This window comes from Nerophis ophidion, linkage group LG11, assembly GCF_033978795.1.
Source record: "Nerophis ophidion isolate RoL-2023_Sa linkage group LG11, RoL_Noph_v1.0, whole genome shotgun sequence".
Lineage (NCBI taxonomy): Eukaryota > Metazoa > Chordata > Actinopteri > Syngnathiformes > Syngnathidae > Nerophis > Nerophis ophidion.
The window spans coordinates 51,123,047-51,146,112 of record NC_084621.1 but is presented as its reverse complement, the minus strand read 5'-3'; the positions used below and the strand labels follow the sequence as shown (position 1 = coordinate 51,146,112).

General features: G+C 39.4%; 1 protein-coding gene across 6 annotated transcripts in view; it reads right to left on the bottom strand.

Moving 5' to 3' along the window:
* The window catches only part of triob (trio Rho guanine nucleotide exchange factor b), a 254,419-nt gene that overhangs the window by 104,381 nt on the left and 126,972 nt on the right, over positions 1–23,066 (bottom strand). For all 6 annotated transcript variants that reach the window (XR_009808860.1, XM_061916203.1, XM_061916204.1 and 3 more), the window contains exons 9-15: positions 22,460–22,651; positions 19,898–20,029; positions 19,440–19,670; positions 15,560–15,682; positions 15,180–15,371; positions 7,473–7,642; positions 6,623–6,797 (exon numbers count right to left, since the gene is read on the bottom strand). Coding sequence is in view for 5 of the 6 variants with exons in the window: in XM_061916203.1 (XP_061772187.1) it covers positions 6,623–6,797; positions 7,473–7,642; positions 15,180–15,371; positions 15,560–15,682; positions 19,440–19,670; positions 19,898–20,029; positions 22,460–22,651 (1,215 nt within the window). In the remaining variant the exon portion in view is untranslated. The remainder of the gene's footprint in view (positions 1–6,622; positions 6,798–7,472; positions 7,643–15,179; positions 15,372–15,559; positions 15,683–19,439; positions 19,671–19,897; positions 20,030–22,459; positions 22,652–23,066) is intronic.

The following is a 23,066-nucleotide window of genomic DNA, read 5'->3' as shown; positions in this document are numbered from 1 at the left end:
ATGAGTCATGAAAAATTCAAATAAAAATACAATTAATGTTGATGTTTTTAGCAAAATATAGTAAAGATGTATTATTATTTTCTTAAATTAATAAATATATTTATTTTTAGGTAAGATAAAAATAATAAAACAATTTATCTCTAGTCTGGATGTTTTAGTTCTTGTCACCCTGTTGTCCTCCCGTCTCTTCCCCAAGGATGGCTCCATGAGCTGGGCAAACGCCTGGAGATGCCCTACGTCAGTGGTCCCCAACCTTTTTGTACCTGCGGACCGGTCAACTCTTGAAATTTTGTCCAACGGAAGTTAATACAAAAATACAATCGTGTGTGCTTACGGACTGTATCCCTTGTAGACTGTATTGATATATATTGGTGTATATTGTAGGAACCAGAAATATTAATAACAGAAAGAAACAACCTTTTGTGTGAATGAGTGTAAATGGGGGAGGGAGGTTTTTTGGGTTGGCACACTAATTATAAGTGTATCTTGTGTTTTTTATGTTGTTTTAATAAAAAATTTTAAAAAATTAAAAAATGTTTTTTTTTTTTTCTTGTGCGGCCCAGTACCAATCGATCCACGGACCGGTACTGGGCCGCGGCCCAGTGGTTCGGAGACCACTGCCCTACGTCAACAACACGGTCGGCGGCCCGTTGGTGCGCAGCTCGTACATCGCCGCCCTCCATTTCACCCTCAACAGCCTGACCAGCGTCGGCTTTAAACGTGTGCGCCAGCACGGACGCCGAGAAGATCTACTCCATTTGCACCATGCTCATCGGCGGTATGCCGGATGCCTCTCATGGAATAACGTGATTGGGCAGGCAGCTGTTTATATTGTAGGAAAGCCGACGTGAAAAAAGGCTGTCCTCACTCATGTCCGCATGGAGCTGAAGGGGGCGTGGCCTCCAGCTACGGCTGAAAAAAACGGGAGATTTTTGGGGGGATATTTGTCCTGGGAGGTTTTCGGGAGAGGCGCTGAATTTCGGGAGTCTCAGGGAAAATTCCGGTGGGTTGGTAAGTATGCCAGGAGACCACTTGCAGGAGCAGCAGTTTACAACCTGGTGGATGAAAAGTGCTTCAACAATCTGTCAACGCTAATGAAAACAGTAACGTTGACCCAGAGAGCTGCCAAAAAGTTTCTGTGTAGCAAAGCCACCAAAGAAGCAAAGTGAGAGGCAGTTCCCCTAACTGGTGTCATCACAGTCAGCGAATAACAGGATGCATTTAGAGACCTTTGCCTGGCAGCACAAACAGCAAAACAGATTGACTAGTTGTCAACAAAGACCAAATGAGTGGACTGTTACTACGTGGTGGAAGAATCCAAGCATTTGGAGAGGACTACAAAGCTGTTCATTTACTGCCCTTTCAAGTCTTAATCTCTACTCTTCTGTCCCGTGAAGTACATAGCTGAAGACATTACGGAGAAGCAGGAACCTTGCTGACGATGACATGAAAAGTACGGATCATCAAGGTAAGGATTATTGTCAAAAAGGTTGTCAAGAAGTGCATCCTCTGCAAACAAGTCAGAGGGAGAACTTGTAAACAAATTATGGGATACTTACCAGAAAAGAGGACAACAGCAGCTGCACCATTCAAGTCCAAAGCCATTGACCTGTTTAGATTATACCATATAAAGAAGTTATCAAAAAGAGAGAGACTATGAAAGTCTGGGGTGTCGTGTTCACTTCACTGCAAGCCGAGCCAGCCATGCTGAGTCTGGACAAAGCAGCTGAGAGCTTCCAGTTTGCTTATCAAAATATGGTACGATCCTGATGCAAACTTTGTTTTCACAAAACCTGTCCTTTAAGACTTCTATGCTTTCCTGGCAAGACAGGAAAGAGCCTTGAAGAATACATTACCAAACAGGGAACGACCTGGTCTTGGAAGATCCTGCCTGCTGACTCACCACACCGAAACGGGGCTGCTGAAGCTGCAGTACGGATCACAAAGAGGGTAGTATAGAGTCTTGGTAAAGGTGTAATTCGCTGCTATAGTGAATTTCAGACAGCACTACAGCTTGCAGCCAACCTTGCCAACGAGAGACCCATCAATGCCAGAGTCCAGAGTCAGGAAGGCAGATTAGAGTATATCTCAACAAGTACCCTGTTCCTCGGCCGAGCAACACAAAATTAAAGTTAAGTTAAAGTTAAAGTACCAATGACTGTCACACACACACTAGGTGGGTAGAAATTTGTCCTCTGCATTTGACCCATCACCTTCTTTACTCCCTAGGAGGTAAGGGGAGCAGTGAGCAGCAGCGGCAGCCACGCCCAGGAATCATTTTTGGTGATTTAACCCCCAATTCCAACCCTTGATGTTGAGTGCCAAGCAGGGAGGTAATGGTTCCCATTTTTATAGACGTTGGTATGACTCGTGTTTGAACTCACAACCAACTGATCTCAAAGCGGACACTCTAAACCAGTGGTTCTTGACCTGGGTTCGATCGAACCCTAGGGGTTTGGTGAGTCAGCCTCAGGGGTTTGGCAGAGGTCAAAACACACCCGACTCATCGTCTCAATAAAAAAACTTCTCCCTATCGGCGTATTACGGATACGGCAACAGCAGAAGTCACACTGATTTGCAGGTGTGTAATTTGTTGTGAGTTTATGCAGTCTAGTGTGAGTTAAGTGTCGGTTTTGTTCTTTGAACAAGGTGATGTTCATGCACGGTTCATTTTGTGCACCAGTAAAAACAACATGGTAACACTTTAGTATGGGGGACATATTCACCATTAATTAGTTGCTTATTAACATGCAAATTAGTAAAATATTGGCTCTTCACTAGTCATCATTAAGTTCTTATTAATGCCTTATTCGGCATGGCCTCATTATAACTCTAACCTTCTAACCATAACCCTAACCAAATAACTCACAAATAAGTCTTTGTTACTTAGAATATGTTCCCCTAGTGTCCAAAAACCTATAAATTAAGTATGTTACTTAAAATATGTTCTCCATACTAAAGTCTTACCAAAAACACATAACTTTGTCTTGAATTAAAAAAAAAAAAAACGTTTTATTTTTCACTAAGAAGGGTTCGGTGAATGTGCATATGAAACTAACGGGGTTCGGTACCTTCAACAAGGTTAAGAACCACTGCTCTAAACACAAGGCCCTTCAAAAGATTGAGAGAAATGTGGCATGAAATTGATCATTTCTGGAAATTCTGGAGCCAACTTGCTGGTCCCAATCGATTTGTCCAAAGCAAATGGCATACAGCAGCACGGAATGTGACTGTTGGGAGATGTTGTTCGGCTGTGTGAGCAGAACCCATGAAGAGGACAAGCTTGGAAGAGTAGTCAGAGTGAATCCAGATTCCAGGGACATCGTAAGATGGTATGAGTGTCCCCAAGCCAGTGTGTTCCAGTCCAGAGCTCCAAGGCAGCTACCAAGAGCTCAGCATGAGCTGAAAAGAGCCCCAGCACCATCGTGACGTCAGACGGCTCGTCGTCACTGTTCTAGCGGAGGATTGAAGCATACCAAACTGTCAGCACGATGACCAGGTGCCTGCCTAAACTATGTACGATCTACCCTGCCAGTCTGACACTACCAAGGAAGGATCGAGTGGAAGGTGTTGCTGTGACTTGCTTATGGGGGTGTGGCTGCTAGTCTGTGGAACGCGACGGCATGCGCCGTGCAGGCAGCTGACAGAATGCGCTGTGCGGCCGGGTGCACTGCAGCGCACTAGTGCGTACTCCAGCACATGCAAGCAGATGTCAGCAATCAGCTAGAATCAGCGGCGCGTCTAACACACATGCTTAAAACGTTCTATATTTCATTTGACTGGTTTGCAGCAAAAGTAGGGGAGCAACACAAAATGCTGAACTGATTTAGTCAACTAAAACACTGTGTAGAAAAAGGACTCAAACTTTAGAGGACTGCCGGTAAGAAACCGGGTTTGGTCACCCGTTGTGAAATGTGTATGTGTATGTGGGTGAAGATGAATAATGAATAATTAAAATGGCTTGATTTTGCATGATTTTACATGCATCACAAGATCAGAATGCACACTTATAATATAATGTGTTTACATGTTATGCTAAAATCAATTATGAAATAAGTAAAAAATAATATACTTTAAAAAAAATGAATTTGAGTAAATTCTGTAATGGGTTGAAGGTTACTAAAGAGAAAGAGAAGGAAACTATGTGAATTAATTTATTCAAATTTGCCTTTGATTCTGTCTTTCAAGTTTTTCACCTGCATACTCAATACTGCATATTATTCTATACCAGGGGTAAGGAACCTATGGCTCGCGAGCCAGATGTGGCTCTTTTGATGACTGCATCTGGCTCTCGGATAAATCTGAGCTGACATTGCTTAACACGATAAGTAATGAATAATTCCACTTGTAATCACAGTGTTAAAAATAACGTTCAAAATATAAAACACTCTCATGCTTTTTTATGTTCAAGCAGTTGCGTTAATGGTAAGAAGTAATTTATTTATTATTGGTTAGTGTGGGGCTTGCCCTCCTGAGGGTTCTTCAGACCACCAAGCACCGACATGAGAGCCTGTTTTAGGGTTACAATATTGTTTTATTTTTCAAAAAGTCTCTCAGTTGCTTTCCAGCAATTGTATTTTTCTCTTTTGTTCTCGCTTGCGCTCTGGCTCCAGCCCCAACCCCGTCTCTCCTCCTGGCTGCTGCTTATGACAGAGTGACAGGTGATCAGATAACAAGGCCCAGGTTGGCCTTTTGCGCACCTGTCGCTGATTTTGAGGCCGTTCCTGGCACACCCCGCTTCGCTGCAGGCCACGCCCCCTACACAATTTGCTTCATAATAACAATGTTATTACAAAGAGTAAGAGACCTATTATACTCTAGAATTGTTGGTCTTACTTAAAAAGGTACGCTTTTAGTTGTGTTCAGTGTTAAAAAAATATTTTATGGCTCTTACGTAAATACGTTTTGAAATATTTGGCTTCTTGGCTCTATCAGCCAAAAAGGTTCCCGACCCCTGTTCTATACGATACTATATCTTGTATACTCATATCACCAATATGCCTATAGCCCACAATCATGACCACTATTATCAACAAATACAATATTGAGCGGAATCCAGTTCAAGTTCGTTTTTTTCAAGTGTGAGAAGCTACGCAGCCCGAAGACACTTGACACATATTGAACGATCTTGTGCTCCAGATGTCATTCTACATGACAAAACAGATGTAAACTTGGAAAAGAATGGAGGCCTTCAACTTTTTTTTGTGTCACTGGGTCAAGGAAATTGGTATCAAGACTCTCCCGGATAAATTATGCATCATTTTTGCTCTTGTTTTGTTCTTGTTCATGTGCAAAACCCAAAACCAGTGCAATTGGCACATTGTGTAAATCATAAATAAAAACAAAATACAACGATTTGCAAATTCTTTTCAACCTATATGCAATTAACTAAACTGCAAAGGCAAGATACTTAACGTTCAAACTGATAAACTATGTTCTTTTTTGCAAATATTAGCTCATTTGGAATTTGATGCCTGCAACATGTTTCAAAAAAGCTGGCACGTGGCAAAAAAGACTGAGAAAGTTGAGGAATGGTCATCAAACACTTATTTGGAACATCCCACAGGTGAACAGGCTAATTGGGAACAGGTGGGTGCCATGATTGGGTGTAAAACAGCCTCCATTAAATGCTCAGTCATTCACAAACAAAGATGGGGTGAGGGTCACCACTTTGTGAACCTGTGCGTGAGCAATTTGTCAGTTTAAGAACAACATTTCTCAACCAGCTATTGCAAGGAATTTAAGTGCAATTAGTATTTTTAATATTTTTTGTATTATTTATTATTCTTTTATTATGGTGTTTTATTTTGGCTTGGCCCAAATCTTATCTAATTGGGATTTTATATGTTTTATCCTTTTTATGAGGAACTTTGAGTACATGTACTATTTTGTGATCTTGGCAATGTTTGTGATGCTTATGTGGTAGGTCTTTGTATTGCATATCTAAGATTTTACTTTCTTTGTATGTTTAAATGGATGTCCTAATCTTGCTTGCTGCAAAACAAGTTTACCTTTGGGTACTAATAAAGTAACCTAACCTAACCAACGCATAAGATATTTACTGTTGTGCTTGTACTTATAGTAGCTTATTAGTAATTATATTACTACACCTTCTCATTTGCTACTCACTGCACTCTATATCTATCTGTCGCTACATAATCTCAATTATTTTCTTTTATTAGAAAATGGTTAACCAAAAACAGGAAGTAAACATTAGATGACAAAATGTAAGCAAAGAAAATGTCAGTGTCAACATGTAAAAGTTATCGTGTGAATCTAGAATACTGTATCTATGAAGAATGGGTAGGATTTAATAATTATTTTCCTTAATAATTCTGCAAATTTAACCACATGCTGTTCTTTGAAGTATAACTTGTTGAGATATTTAAGACAACAACAACAACAAAAACATACAATATACTGTGTTGATTTTTGTGCGTGACTTTAAACTAAGCGATTGACAGCATTGCCTCCATTGCTACTCTTTACCATATTTTCATAATCCTTCACTTTATTATTTTGTGTTCTTCCTGAGCTTATAGAAAATCAATTGTATTCAGTTAATGTGCACAGGGAAGATGAGGCTAAACAAATAAGATTTCATTGTATGTCTAACACTCACATCTATGGCATCCCTCTCGAAGATGCGGAGCTGGAGGAAGAGCTCCAATTTGATCTTCCTCTCCTGGAAAAGCTCCTCCATCTGGCCCTGGGCCTCATCCAGCTGTTGTAGCACACTTTCGATGTGCGCCATGGAGCTGTTGTGGGGGGTTTTGTTGCTTGAGATGGCGGAGTCTCTGTGCACGAATACACAACAACATCAAAGTTGGATTAGGGTCCTGTTTGACCTGTACACAATTATTTAGTTGGCTATAATTTACATTTAGTAAACATGGCAGCTGCCTGTGTGGAAGAAAATAGTGGAAAGCCCTAAATAGGGTTAAAGTTTAACATCCTAACCTCATTTCTCCTGCTGTTGTGTTGAAAGCAAATCCGACTAGTATTGTACACAGTAGGAAGGGGATTCATATGGCCACATTTCTTAAGCGTTACCTGACACATGAAACGAGACAAATTGGGGGGTGTACTATTCACTTTAGCCTCTAGGCGGCAGTAAAGTGTTGAATATTTTAAAATTAGTTTTGTGGCAATTCCAACTTTGACCACAGCGTCAACTGCTATGTTGGGTGGCACTTTCCATTATTTTCAGCAGCACCTTCCCCTCATGCGAAAGCCACCCAGGAATGGGGCCATACGAATCCCTTTCCTACTGTATGTCACACAGTTAGCGCAATGTGGTGCCTGTGTGCTGTGTAAAGGGAAAAAGCAACTAATTCCAGTTCTTTTATGGTTCTGATCAGCCAATTTTGTGGCACCTTTGTGTGTGTTATATATACTGTAATCGTTTAGCTTTTTTCGCCTTTGTGTACAATGTTGAACTATTAATGTAAGGCTGTGAAGATAAGTCTCACCTTAGCTGTTGTATGAGGTCTTCCCCCTCCTTGATGACATTGACAGTAGCTTGCAAGGTGGTCTGCTGCTGCTGACCGAACCGTTTGATCAAATCCTGCACGGCTTCTACAGATTCTGCGTACACGTCATCCAGCAATTCCTTCTGAAGCTCCTCCAACCACGTCCACAGCTAACAAGAAAGGCAAGCAGTTAAAATGCAATGTGGTCAACTGTTCACCACAACTGAAGGCTGGCTCTCATGAAGGAACGAGAAATGTGTAATTGTAAACACACCATATAGCGGTTAGGAAATTAATTGAAAATTGCAAAACATAAAAATGGATATAAAATAACTTTTCACCTGCTGCACCTTAAATCAAATGTAATTTTCCTCAGGTAGGCAGGACCTTTTAAAAAAATACAAGTAGGGATATAAAGATATGAAAATTTCATATCAGGGTTTTCATGACCAAAATGTTCCCAGTTATTATTGGGGTATAGTTGAACATGCTCAATGTTTTATCATTTTTTTTAAACTGTGTGAATGTGAGTTTGAATGTTGTCTGTCTATCTGTGTTGGCCCTGCGATGAGGAAGCGACTTGTCCAGGGTGTACTCCGCCTTCAGCTCAAATGCAGCTGAAATAGGCTCCAGCGACCCCCTGTGAACCCGAACGGGACAAGCAGTAGAAATGGATGGATAAATAAATAGATACACTGATAGTAAACCCACAAGTTTGCATGTTTTTTTTGTTTCTTATGCTGTAAGATTAATTTAAATGAGAAGTGCGTAACAAATACAATCGATTGTTATATATTATATCTGGGAAGTCTTGTGGTGTCCTACTCTGTTCAGTGGTCCATGAAAGCATCATAAAAACACCTCTGTATAAAAATTACTCTGTTCTAAGACAGCAGAGCACAGCTCGTTTGATCAATGTGGACAATTGATAGCTTAGTTGCTCAGACAGCAGTGTGTTTATTAGGGCTGTGAATCTTTGGGTGTCCCACGATTCGATATTATAGCGATTTTTTCGATTCGATTCGATTCGATTCGATTCTCGATTCAAAAACGATATTTTTCCGATTCAAAACGATTCTGTATTCAGTCAATACATAGGATTTCAGCAGGATCTACCCCAGTCTGCTGACATGCCAGCAGAGTAGTAAATTAAAAAAAAAAAAAAAGCTTTCATAATTGTAAAGGACAATGTTTTATCAACTGATTGCAATAATGTAAATTTGTTTTAACTATTAAACGAACCAAAAATATGACTTATTTTATCTTTGTGAAAACATTGGACACAGTGTGTTGTCAAGCTTATGAGATGCGATGCAAGTGTAAGCCACTATGACACTTTTGTTCTTTTTTATTATTTTTATAAACGTCTAATGATAATGTCAGGGAGGGATTTTTAATCACCGCTATGCTGAAATTATAATTAGTATTGATACTGTTGTTGATAATATTCATTTTTGTTTCATTACTTTTGGTTTGTTCTGTGTCGTGTTTGTCTCCTCTCAATTACTATGTTTATTGCAGTTCTGAGTGTTGCTGGGTCAGGTTTGGTTTTGGAATTGGATTGCATTGTTATAGTATTGCTGTGTAGTGGTTTGTTGGATTGATTTGAAAAAAAAAAAAATATATATATATATATATATTTTTTTTTTTTATTAAAAAAAACAGAACGATTTTTTAAAAATGAGAATCGATTCTGAATCGCACAACGTAAACGATTCGATTCGTATTCGAATCGATTTTTTCCCAAACCCCTAGTGTTTATATACGTTTGGATTGGTGTATGTTGTTTCTTAATGGGAAAATACGTTTTATGTCTTTTGTTTTTATGTTAGCATTTAAGCCAGTGAGCTGGCGTCAGTCAGTTTTTTTAAAATCAAAGTACAATTTTCAATCACAGACTTTTGATCATTTTCATAAACGTTAAAGTTTTTACCACAGTTATCAACAATACCGTTTATCACTACATCCTTGAATCCAAGTCACATGACACATATGGAAAGCACCTGACTTAGAATATCAATTGTTTATGTCGCGCTGTAATTTAGTTTAAAGTTTGAAGTGTGAAATTTTATTTCGTGGAGGTAAATCTAAGGCTCAGTAATTTGGATAGACTCTTCCAGTGTAAGCAGCATAGTTGAATAGTGGTTTGATAGTCTCTGCTTACAGTAGACATATATGGGTTTGAATTGCTGTTGGAACAATTCTATATAGAGTTTGCATGTTGTGCATGTCTCTCTGTGTTTTTGTCGGGGCCTCTGGCTTCCTCTAAACATTCAAAAAGGCGTATGTTACGGTAATTAAAGATCCTAAACTGTCCATAGTTGTGAACAATAATTTATACAATTAATTAAAATGCAGTAATGTAGTTAAGTAGAGACAACTAGGGATGAGTACAGAATTTGGCACTTTCATAGGTACCGACCGAAGTATTTCAATATTGTATCGGGTACCAATTCACGTAAATTCGAAAACAAAACCATATTTTGTACCTTTTTTGCATGTGATGTCACATCTCGATGCAGACACAAAGCACTAACTAAAACGTTTGGCTGGTAAACAAGCAGTCAAGCATTCAAAGCGGTTACTCCAAGCAATTTTCCCTCCAATTTTTCATGTGTGAGCAAACGCTAAAACTGCTTGAGCATTCAGTGGCGCACATGTGAGCGACGGCAGACGTGCACACTGTTATGCGCTTATCTTTTTATTCGATTTTGTGCGCGGCCTAGATTTGCCGTGCGCAGAAGACGTGTGAGCTGTGTGCAATTGCACAGGCTCGTACCGGCTTAGTATTATTTCAATTTTCCATGCAAAAAAAAACAAGAATAAAGTGCACAAAAGTACAGCAAGGCTCCACTTTGCCATGGGAATGCTACTGATTAACATTAGCGATTTAACATGCCGATTTTAACACCCCTAAATTTGGTAATCAAAACTACAACTAAAATACATGTTACAATTAAACATCTGGTGTTCAATAAGTACACTACTTACAGTTTAAACACTTTGTAGGGCTCAGCATAAGAAAAGACTGGCACATTCAATGTAATGGCAAAGACTACTCCTGGCTATAGCAACACACCATTGCCTTTACACTAACCACACATAAAAGGAGCGAAAATTGATATGATTGACTACCGGCATGGACTCCTAGGCACTGGGAATTGGAACAGTTTCGATTCAAATGTGAAAAGGCACCCATCCATAGTAACATGTCCAGCAAATGCTTAAATTGTGGTGTTACATTTCATGCATTATTCACTAACATGATCAAAATATATATTGCATTTGAAACAAAAGTGTAAAAAAATCAAAAAAGGTTTTTTCTTGGCTTGTGCTCCACCTATCTATAATATTTAATGGAAGGGGTGTGGAGCAGACAATAAAAATTCTAAAAGTAGAGCCATATTGAACAATATGTAGACAACAGAGTTCTTGTCCACATGTTGGCTGAGCACACGTAGGAATCGATAAAAGCTGCCGATTGCACATGCAGGAGATGTCTTTGAGAAAATCAGATTCAACCAGCTCTGCTTCACACTGGTGTTTTATCAGTAGTCATTTTCTGACACAGATTAGCCATCTGGATGAGTTGGCATCAGCACATTAAAGCTCTGGCCAAAGCGTCCTGGCTGCAGGAGAGACCCTGGCACCTGCTGTCTGTCTCAAGATCCACAATACCTCCTCAAACCTTGCCACCATCCCTGAGTAACATGGTGTACATTATTACCTGGCATTGAGACAGACGTTTTTGTCAGTAACCAACTGTACACTCGCTGAATGACAAACAATTAAAGACAACAGCCGACAAACAATTGTGGTGTTGAACCTTCTAGACAGGAGTATAGTATAGTTATGTTAAGTACATTATCATCTTCAGTGGTTCTCAAACTTTTTTTACACCAAGTACCCCCGCAGAAAAAACTAGGCTCTTCGAGTACAACCATAATGACCAACATTAAATACGGTAGTGCAGTAGGCTTAAATATTCATTCAGTTGGTACAAAATGCGGCTGCTAGACTTTTGACAAGAACAAGAAAGTTTGATCATATGACGCCTATACTGGCTCACCTGCACTGGCTTCTTGTGCACTTAAGATGTGACTTTAAGGTTTTACTACTTACGTATAAAATACTACACGGTCTAGCTCCATCCTATCTTGCCGATTGTATTGTACCATATGTCCCGGCAATAAATCTGCGTTCAAAAGACTCCGGCTTATTAGTGATTCCTAAAGCCCAAAAAAAGTCTGCGGGCTATAGAGCGTTTTCCGTTCGGGCTCCAGTACTCTGGAATGCCCTCCCGGTAACAGTTCGAGATGCTACCTCAGTAGACGCATTTAAGTCTCACCTTAAAACTCATTTGTATACTCTAGCCTTTAAATAGACCTACTTTTTAGACCAGTTGATCTGCCGCTTCTTTTCTTTTTCTCCTTAGTCCCCCCTTCCCTTGTGTAGGGGGTCCGGTCCGATGACCATGGATGGATTACTGGCTGTCCAGAGTCGGGACCCAGGATGGACCGCTCGTCGGGACCCAGGATGGACCGCTCGCCTGTGTATCGGTTGGGGACATCTCTACGATGCTGATCCACCTCCGCTTGGGATGGTTTCCTGTGGACGGGACTCTCGCTGCTGTCTTGGATCTGCTTTGAGCTGAAGTCTCGCGGCTGTGTTGGAGCCACTATGGATTGAACTTTCACGGTATCATGTTAGACCCGCTCGACATCCATTGCTTTCGGTCCCCTAGAGAGGGGGGGTTGCCCACATTTGAAGTCTTCTCCAAGGTTCTCATAGTCATCATTGTCACTGGCGTCCCACTGGGTGTGAATTCTCCTTGCCCACTGGGTGTGAGTTTTCCTTGCCCTTATGTGGGTTCTTCCGAGGATGTTGTAGTCGTAGTGGTTTGTACAGTCCTTTGAGACATTTGTGATTTAAGGCTATATAAATAAACATTGATTGATTGATTGATTGATTGATTGAAACAAGGCATAGGTTTTATTTAACAAGTATATGTAACATTTTTGGCCGCTGTAACATTACACAAAGTTTGAGGAGTAACAGTGGTAATTAATGGTCCACCTACCACAGTTTGAGAATCTTTCATCTACTTTATCAATAAAATCAAAGTGAATCTGTTTTTCCTGTCATCAATCTGCGTACTTGTCAAAGGCAGCAATATAGCCACACGCACACACACACACACTCGTGCGCACGTGCTGGCACACTGACCTACAATGAATGGTGTGAGATGACAGATGGGATGGAGGTGATTAGTCCATATGGACATTAAAGACAAGCTTCATCATTAACGCTGTGACTCAGTCTGTCCTAATGGGTTTATGTAAACAGGGTCTTGTGTTAACGCACGCAGAGTATGGTACTTTATCAGTGTGAAAAGGTTAATTTGGACAATTAGAGATGTGTGACCATTATCATAACCACTGGAGGAGGGAATCCGGGAGCAGCAAACACATAATCTACCGCCAGTAAACATTACACCAAATATATTACATGCCTTTATCTTTATAAAAGAAGAAATAGCTACAATATCACAATATTTCATGAAGCTTCAAAATTCAATGTTGTAGGATTTTAATAACCCCCATGCAAAATATATAAATAATCCTCAAAATATGAATCGTGACTAGCAAAGGGATGACTTCCGATAGAGGGTTTGGTACTTATTATGTCCTGCCAGAACAATTTACTTTCTTTCCCAGACTTTATCTTTGATTTCCTTGAAGTAGTCAGAACCGATAAGTGTCTGCCAGAATAGAATAACCTCTCATTTGCTCATGATTGAGCAAATGAGAAATGGCTGCAGTATTACATACAACTTATATACAGACGGTCCTCATTTTAAGACACTTTGTGACTAGGATGCGCTCTGGAAAAATATTTCAAAAACGTAATTTTGGTCTGTGAACAATATAACACTGGCTGGGGAAGCAATTACAGTGCATGCAGTGGAAAAATACAGTATGTGTGCTGCAGAATGCAGTACAGTAATTTGTGACATGACCGTGGTAAATGGAATTTTGCAAAGTAAAAATCCATAATTATAAATTTAATATTTTAGAGCTAGAGCACTAAAAAGTTTAGTATCTTACCTTCTAAATACATTTATCAACATTATGAGCCCTTTTGACATGAAATAATACCCTTTAGTCACCTTTACTCACTTTTAGTCCAATATAGTAATGCTGCCTAAGGCTGAGCCAATCAGTGGCCACATTACTATACAGTGTGATTGTATTGCTCTCGTGGCCAATACTCGTGTAGTATTGATACTTTCTGGTCATTTTCAGGGTTTTTTAAAACACATGCCTGATTTTTCATTATTATTCGTTTTTTAAAGTTTTGTACATTTATATGTACATGTAGATGCTGTATCCGGACAGATCCATTAAGAGTTTGAGCACAAATATGTCGTATAGTATTTAACTACACACAATAAAACATGAACAAAATGCTGCGTCACAAGAATGGCTTTTGAAGTAATAGCTCTGTGACATGAAAAAAACAAGTAAAATAAAAAAGGTTTTGATGACAAAACATTTTAGCAAGTATTGACGTTATTCGAACAATGATACAGTTTGGAGTTAAATAAAGGAGTGAGCATCCCAGTAAACAAACTAAAGACTTTACAAACAAGTTGTGACAACGTTCTTGACACATCGCCTGCTACATGTTTCCTCACGTCATTAACTCTCAGTCACAGCAGCTGATGGAAACTGTGTTGAGAAAATAAAAGCAATATCAAATAGTTTTCTCCTTCGCTGTATACTTTTGGTGTGGGGACTTTTAGTGTCTCCAATTTTGTCCACAACTATCACCATCTAAACACAGCAGTGTGCTTTTGAACGCATGGCGAGAAGCGAGGGAAAATGACATTAAACCAAGCGCTTGGCTCCGTCTACTCCGAGGGGAAATCTCCGGAGCAAAGTCTGTGTAGTTTGTCCGCCATGATAATCAAGCCAAACGACGCTAGCGCACATGCGCCTGACTTCGTATTGCCTAAAATGCATTAATAAATTAAGTTTTTTTGTAATTAAAAAAATTAGACCGTATTACTAGCGGTCAGGAATTTTAGCGCAAATTATCATTATACTGTTTATCCCTAACAAGTAAAAAGTCCAGGGTGGTCAAGACATGTTCTTGCCGCCGATGTTGGTCACTTTTTAGAGCAATACGGAAAGTGACAAAGGCGGTCCCGCAGTTGCCGTGTTTAAGTTCTAGCCCTGCTAAACTCAAAGAGTTGTGGATACATTTTTGATGGCATTTTTCCGGAAATCTTATCAAAATCGACAAAATCAATTCCTCTCATTGACTACAAACACACTTCACTTCCGGCTTATGGCGTTCCACGCCCCCACCATGGCGCCCGTGCTGCGTAGAGCATTGTGGGAGATGTATATTATTTCAGACCCGGCCAACGCTAAAGCGCAGGAAAGAAATAAACGCCAAGTTATTGTTTGATATTGTTAGGCGACACGGTATTATTGTGAAGACTTTGAGACCGAAATACCGCTGTATCTACAAAACCGTTACATCCCTACCTATTACTAGTTCCAACAAACACGTCATAGGGAACAGACCTCTTTCATAACCTGAGGGCCACCTCTATAAACAATGAATAAGTTTGTGTATTGTGTTTAAATATCCGTGTAATTGGGTGATACAATCAAATAGAAAGAGAACAGGACAAACCTCTTTAACGTGCGTGTGGAAGGAAACCGACATATCCAGGAGCACCTTGCGTTGTTCAACACGTCGTACGAAGTCCTGGATTCGATCTTCAAGCTGGTGGGCAGCCTGGTATATTTCCTCTGGGTCACATTCTCCGGTCTGGGCCAACTGCTCTGCTGCCTCAAGCAGCTTGTCAGCATTAGTGTAGGTGTTCTGTAACATGGAGATTACATAACATCATCCATGAATTGGACAGTCAAGATACAACCTATAGTTAACATCAATAGAACAATCTAAAGATTAGTATTATACATGTTGTATTTAATTCACTGTTTAAGAGTTATTCTAACAATGGAAATGGTGCCCTTTAAGGCACATGTAACAAGAAGCCTAAAGCTTACCTGTGCAACCTCTTCAAAATCTTCATGTCTCTTCTGCAGGGCTCGTGCTCTGTGCAAAGACTTCCCGACGCCAGTGTGTTTACTGAGGAATGCCTCACCATGGTTTTCTATCCAGTCTAGTACCTTAAAACACACATGTTAAGCATTAATACATTTGTATTGCAAAAAAGGTAGTTTTTTACAAGGCAGTGCAGCTTTTAAACCAATAGGGGGTGCACTCGACCGTAAAGAAGCTGTAAATGCCATTTGCATTACAAGGATTCTACTATAACTCGTGGCTTCTCTTTTGCTTCATCCTCTTTCCTTCTCTGAGCTGTTTGTTTTCATCATTTCCTGTGAAGTTGGGGTGTCAAAACCTTTTCCACTGAGGGCCGCACAGTAAAAAGTCAAAAGATTTAGGGCTCATTTTGATACATTTAATCTTGAAAGCCAATAAAATATACACATTTTTAAAGAGAAAAAATGCCTGCATGTTAGTTTTGTGTTTTTACTAGGAGTGCATGATATATATGCGAAATACAATTATTGGGCCAATATGACAAAAAAAAAAAATATGGCTTTGATAAGGCTTAAAAAACAAAGAAACAAATAATAAACTATCCAATGGGGCCAAATCACCTGTACAGTACTGTGCTGTATGTGCTGAGCAAATCAAGCGCTCCAAATGTTCCTGCTTGTGTCCTAAACTTTCCCTGAGCTCATTGTAAACTAACATGGCGTTGGTCGTGTAGCAGTTCTTCGCTGTGTCTGAGGAAGACAAATCTTATCAAAACTTATTAAATGATAAATGGGTTGTATTTGTATAGCGCTTTTCTACCTTCAAGGTACTCAAAGCGCTTTGACACTACTTCCACATTTACCCATTCACACACACATGGAGGGAGCTGCCATGCAAGGCGCTAACCAGCACCCATCAGGAGCAAGGGTGAAGTGTTTTGCTCAGGACACAACGGACGTGACGAGGTTGGTACTAGGTGGGGATTGAACCAGGGACCCTCGGGTTGCGCACGGCCACTCTTCCACTGCACCACGCCGTCCCCGTTACCCAAGTTAAACGACACTATCGTGTTTTCAAAGCCTATACGCAGACACCTGCCCTTCTAAAGAATCTGCCCCAAAGTCAGCCACAAAGAAAGGTGTGCACAAACTACAGTAGTAAATCGAATGTTTTTAATCAGTCATTGGTATCAGTCTTGAGAAGCAGGAAGTTACGTGTTTCGGTATAGGCTTGGAAAATGGTGGATCCCTAGTTTTTAGCGTCAATATCTCAGCTTCGTCTTGTTACTTTACACCAGGGGTGTCCAACTCATTATAGCTCAGGGACCACATGGAGGAAAATCTGTGCACATGCGGGCCGGACTATTAAAATCATGGCATTACAACAAAAAAATAAAAGACAACTGCCTTATTTTGGCCAAAAATAGAACAAACACATTCTGAAAATATTACAATAAAAGTATAGAAAAAAATACCCGGCAGGGGTAAAGTGTATATCCATGAAGGAAAGAAAAAAGTGAATGAATGTTTCTAACTCAATAATTTTACAAATGCATAAAAATGTGTTTTCCTTTGTATCTATTTTTTTTTTTTCAATGAATTAAGTAACGTTTATGACAACCTTTTTTTCCAAAACACGATATCGAATGTGAGATACAACAGGGGAATGCATATATTTATCATTTGTTTTCAAAACGGTTACCAAAAAGAGGGATCCCAAAAATGTACTGTGGGACCCCATTTAGAAAATTCCTAGCGCCAACACCAATGGAATATTGGTGCGCGTAAAACAGCTGCAGGTGGCTGTGGCCCGCGGGCCATTTCTAATACTAATCAAATATCATCCCGGGGGCCGTAGACAATACATTTGCGGGCCGCATCTGACCCGCGGGCCTTGACTTTGACACCCCTGCTTTACACTTATTCGCTCCTTAATTCCACTTTTTATGTGTTTTTTTTGTAATAGTATTTCTTAGAATGTGTAGAGCGACATAAGACAATGTCTGCAGGCCACAAATTGTCCCCGGGCTGCACTGTGGGCACCCCTGCTTTAAAGGGGAACATTATCACCAGACCTATGTAAGCGTCAATATATACCTTGATGGTGCAGAAAAAAGACGATATATTTTTTTAACCAATTTCCGAACTCTAAATGCGTGAATTTTGGCGAATTAAACGCCTTTCTGTTTATGGCTCTTTTGGCGATGACGTCAGAACGTGACGTCACCAAGGTAATACAGCCGCCATTTTTATTTTCAACACATTGCAAACACCAGGTCTCAGCTCTGTTATTTTCCGTTTTTTCGACTATTTTTTGGAACCTTGGAGACATCATGCCTTGTCGGTGTGTTGTCGGAGGGTGTAACAACACTAACAGGGAGGGATTCAAGTTGCACCACTGGCCCGAAGATGCGAAAGTGGCAAGAAATCTGCCGCCGGACCCCCATTGAAAGTGCCGGAGTGTCTGCACATTTTACCGGCGATGACAGACATGGCACAGATATGTATGGATAACCTGCAGATGCATTTGCAACGATAAAGTCAACAAAATCACAAAGGTGAGTTTTCTTGATGTTGTTGACTTATGTGCTAATCAGACATATTTGGTCGCGGCGTGACTGCCAGCTAATCGATGCTAACATGCTACGCTAATCGATGCTAACATGCTATTTACCAGCGGTGCTAAGGCAGACATGGCACAGAGATGTATGGATAACCTGCAGATGCATTTGCAACTATATTACGTTTCCTTCCACCCACATTTAATGCGAAAAAAACACTTACCAATCGAAGGATTTAAGTTGCTCCAGTGTCACAAGATGCGAAAGTCCTGATCGTTTGGTCCGCACATTTTACCGGTGATGCTAAGGCAGCTATTCGGCCATGCTAAGGCTATGAATAGCGTCAACAGCTGTTTGCTCAATAGCTTCAGTTTCTTCTTCAATACTTTCATACTCCAACCATTCGTTTCAAAACATGCATAATCTGTTGAATCGCTTAAACCGCTGAAATACGAGTCTGAATCCGAGCTAATGTCGCTATATTTTGCTGTGCTATCCGCCATTGTTTGTTTACATTGGCAGTACTGTGTGACGTCACAGGAAAATGGATAGTGTCTTTGCAGAGAGCGAAAAAAAGGCACTTTAAAGCATTTTTTCGGGATATTCCGGGACCGGTAAAATTTTGAAAAAAACTTTAAAAAATACAACAAGCCACTGGGAACTGATTTTTGTTGTTTTTAACCCTTTTGAAATGGCGATAATGTTCCCCTTTAAGGCAAAATACAGTGTTGGAAAGTGTACTGATTCCAATGTGAATTGATAAATTAAGCAACCTTAAACCTTACAAAAGCTACTAACTATACAATGACAATTAGTTTCATCAATGTTAACTTCAAGGTCTCAGGAAATGTACAATCACAATGCACAATGTTCTGAGGCAATAAACTGCTTCTCCATGGAAACCACTACAAAGGGAGAGGGGTGATTAGAAGCAAGATGGAATCGTTGAATGCTAGAATCATGGAGATGCTGCCTGAAAGAGAGCAAGGAACACAGAGCAAGAGGGTAGAGAGGCAGAGAAGGGTTCACGCCCAAAGGGTAGAAAAAAGAGAAGGCGCTGTACACCAACTCGGTAGTTTTGATCTAAGAGCTTGGCCATCTAGACTGTCTCATGGCGTTTCACTAAGTCGACGGATGATCTTACTTTATAAACCCAAGAGGAAGCACAAAGGGCTTTGGAGATTTTTGAGTTGATTATATTACATCCCTTATATCATACATCGGCTTTCCGGCGTCGAAAACATCTCCATTACCAGTAATACAACTTTGCATGCATTATTAAAATGTTTTTTTTTACAATAATGGAAGTGTTTCTTGCTCACTTGTTGTACGTCCTGTTGGAAAACGCACAGCTGCAGGCGTTGGTGCAGGCGAACTTTGCGATGCTGCCAAATGTTTTCCAGCTGTCTCTGATGATGGAGCACTTCATGAATAATGTCTAGGACGTGGTGCACCGCCTTGGAGTAGTTGGCCGACGCCATTAGAGAATCCGTACTCCCCGGGGTCAAAGGTCGTTGCAGTTTGTCTAATAGAGACTTCCCATCTTGGCTTACCTGGCGAGACGTGTTGTGAAATACGGAACACAAGAAACTTACTCATAATTAGGCAATTTAAAAACAACCACTGATAAACCTGGACAATTGAGCCAGATCTATGACATGTACTGTATTAACAAAACTTGCCAATATAAATATATTAACATCCTTGAATTAAGAGGTATTAATCTCTCCATTTGATTTGTGTAAATTCAGTTTAGCGCGTCTGAATGTTATGTACTGACCTCCGAATATGCAGTGGTAATGTGTTCATATAGACCCTGGTGACGGTGGATTGTGTCTTCCAGATCCTGGAGCTCCGAGGGCAGGTCACCCTCACCACAAGCTTTGCACCATGGCTCCACTTTACTCATGTACTTAGAAGAAACATATTGTAGTGTCACTGAATGAATACATTAAGTCATATTTTTTGGGTATTTTGCATGTATATAAACACATTAATGAACCCAATATGATTTATTTATCCAGCCATTTTCTACAGCTAGATCCTATGCTTGCCGAGTTGGGCGAAAGGTGACTACACCCTGGACTGGTTGCCAATTAATCACAGGACACATACTGTAGACAAGGCTGCCATTCCCTACTGTATACACAGATCACGCGCTGTGCATAGAGCCCAGCGATGAATGAATGACAGGGCGTTTCAAATGCATTTTTAACGCAAACATATTTCTAGCTCCTTCCTGCTCCTAAACTGATATGAAAGGTAATATTTGCACTGTGGCATGCAGAGTTAGCGCCTGTCTTGCAAGGCAAATACAGTAAATTCTGGACTATAAGCCTCTACTTTTTTCCTACACTTTAAGCCCTGCGGCTCATAAAATGGTGCGGTGAATTTATGGATTTTCCTTTGCTGACGACCATAATGCAAAGACGTAAACAAATTGAAATAAATAGGCAAAGACAATGAATAGGTGTGTTATTGTTTTTACAAGGGCACCATCTTTTAGACGGGTTCGCTCACTGCAGGTGTTGCAGTGCTGCATTGCCCTTCTGTTTAGACTGAGCTTTCAACCAAAAGTGCAAGTGTCGTTCCGTCTTTTACGTAGCGTATCCACTCAAATTGATTTTTAATTCATCACTCCAAGCAACGTATGTAAGTTTTTACATTATAACTAAAACAATTCTTACTTACTAAACTGTGTCTGTATTGCATATTTGTACATGCTATCGCTATGTAATGTAGTTGCATAGTTTACATTAGCTAATATGCTTACATTTTTAGGAGTGTCTGTTAGTGTTATTAATTTAAAATGGCATTTTTTTGTATTATTTCAGTTTCGTAAATTTACCAAAACACCGGGAAGTTATTGAGTCTGTTTAGCTGATTACAGCGCTAACTTCCGCAGCTAGTGGGTCCATGACAATGATTCCTGTTTTGTTTGATCCTCCCTTTTACTGGCGTATTATAGGCACTGTTTGGAAACAATTAAGGCATGTACGGTTAAAAAATATTTACAAAATCTTTCTGTTTAAATAACTCATTTTACAACGTATACTGTATGTCTGCGGCTTAAAATGTGGTGCGGCTAATAGTGTATATGGAAAAATATTCTGTTTTTTAAAACTTAGTTGGCACTCTATAGTCCGGAAAATATGGTATACCTGGCTCAACCACCACAGGCTGGTGTTGTGTCAGGTAGGAGACCAACTTGCACCCTGTATTATAAATTGGCAATTATCTTCAAAATTGTATAATCTGAATGGGTTTAACAAGTGCTGAATGATCTTTTGGCAATGCCATGACATTAACCACAGTATATGCATTAATTATATTATAATGCTCCCAAATAAACAAAGAATGCATATACTGTATAGTGCCTGTTAAAAAAGAATAGAACACTTTATTGTCATCAAACACACACACACACACATACATATATATATATAAATATATATATACACACACACACACACACACACACACACACACACATTATATATATACATATACATACATGCATAAAAGGTGTGTGTGTATGTATAATGTATGTGTGTACAGTTTATATGTATATAAAATGAAAGTGTATATGTATATATATAGATATATAAAATGTTTGTGTATATATACTGTATATGTACACACAAACACACACACATTATATATACACACACACATTATATATATATATACACACATGCATTAATACGTACACGCACACACGCATACATGCATTGATACATACACAAACACACACACACATGCACACGCACGCACGCACACGCACACACACACACCCACACGCACACATGCATTGATGCATACATACATGCATTGATACATACATACATATATATATATATATATATATATATATATATATATATATATATATATATATATATATATATATATATATATATATATATATATATATATGTATATATATATATATGTACTGTATATATACACACGCATATATATATATATGTATATATATGTATATATATATATATATACATATATATATATATATATACACACACGCATATATATATATATATATATATATATATGTATATATATATATACACACACATATATATATACATACATATGTATATACATATATATATATACACATAAATATATATATATATATGTATATATGTACATATATATATACACACATATATATATACGCACACACACATATATATATATATATATATATATACACATACACACATATATATATATACACATACACACATATATATATATCCGCACAAACCCTTAGTAGATCAGCCCCTTAGTATACAAAAGCCTATACTGTAATGTGTACCTGGTCTGCTTTCTGGTGGAAAGTGGCAGACATCTCCAACAGGGTGCTTCGTTCATCCAGTGCTGCAGCAAAGGCCTTCCACTCCTGCTCCAACTGACCTGAAATCTGCTGGATCTGCTGGGAGGCATAGTGGCCCGATTCCAGGAGCCGGTTCCCCACTGACATAATCCGATTGATGTTCACATACACATTCTGTGACCATGGAGAGACAGGAAAGACAGAAGAAAAAAAATATTCACATGGAATTCCTTTCTTATTTCATCTACTGTTGCTGCTGAATCAATGTCTTTCTATGGTGAACAGATGGAAGAGAAAAGAGTGAATACTGTGGTTTGTTCAAAAAAGTGAAATGTAAACAGCAGCTGGTATCAGTTCACACTGAGTCTTGTCATATGTATTTATTTTGGCCCAGTAAATATGCATTCTGACAGCTAAAACACTGTTGTGCTTCTGCTGTACAACTTAAGTTGATGCTCTAGGGCAAAACAAATTAAAGTACACTGTAAGCAGTTGCAACATCAAATCTTCATCTTCTCCAGCACATTAAATATTTATATGATGCAATACATACTCAAAGTTATTTATGGGGAAAACAAGTTTTATGTAC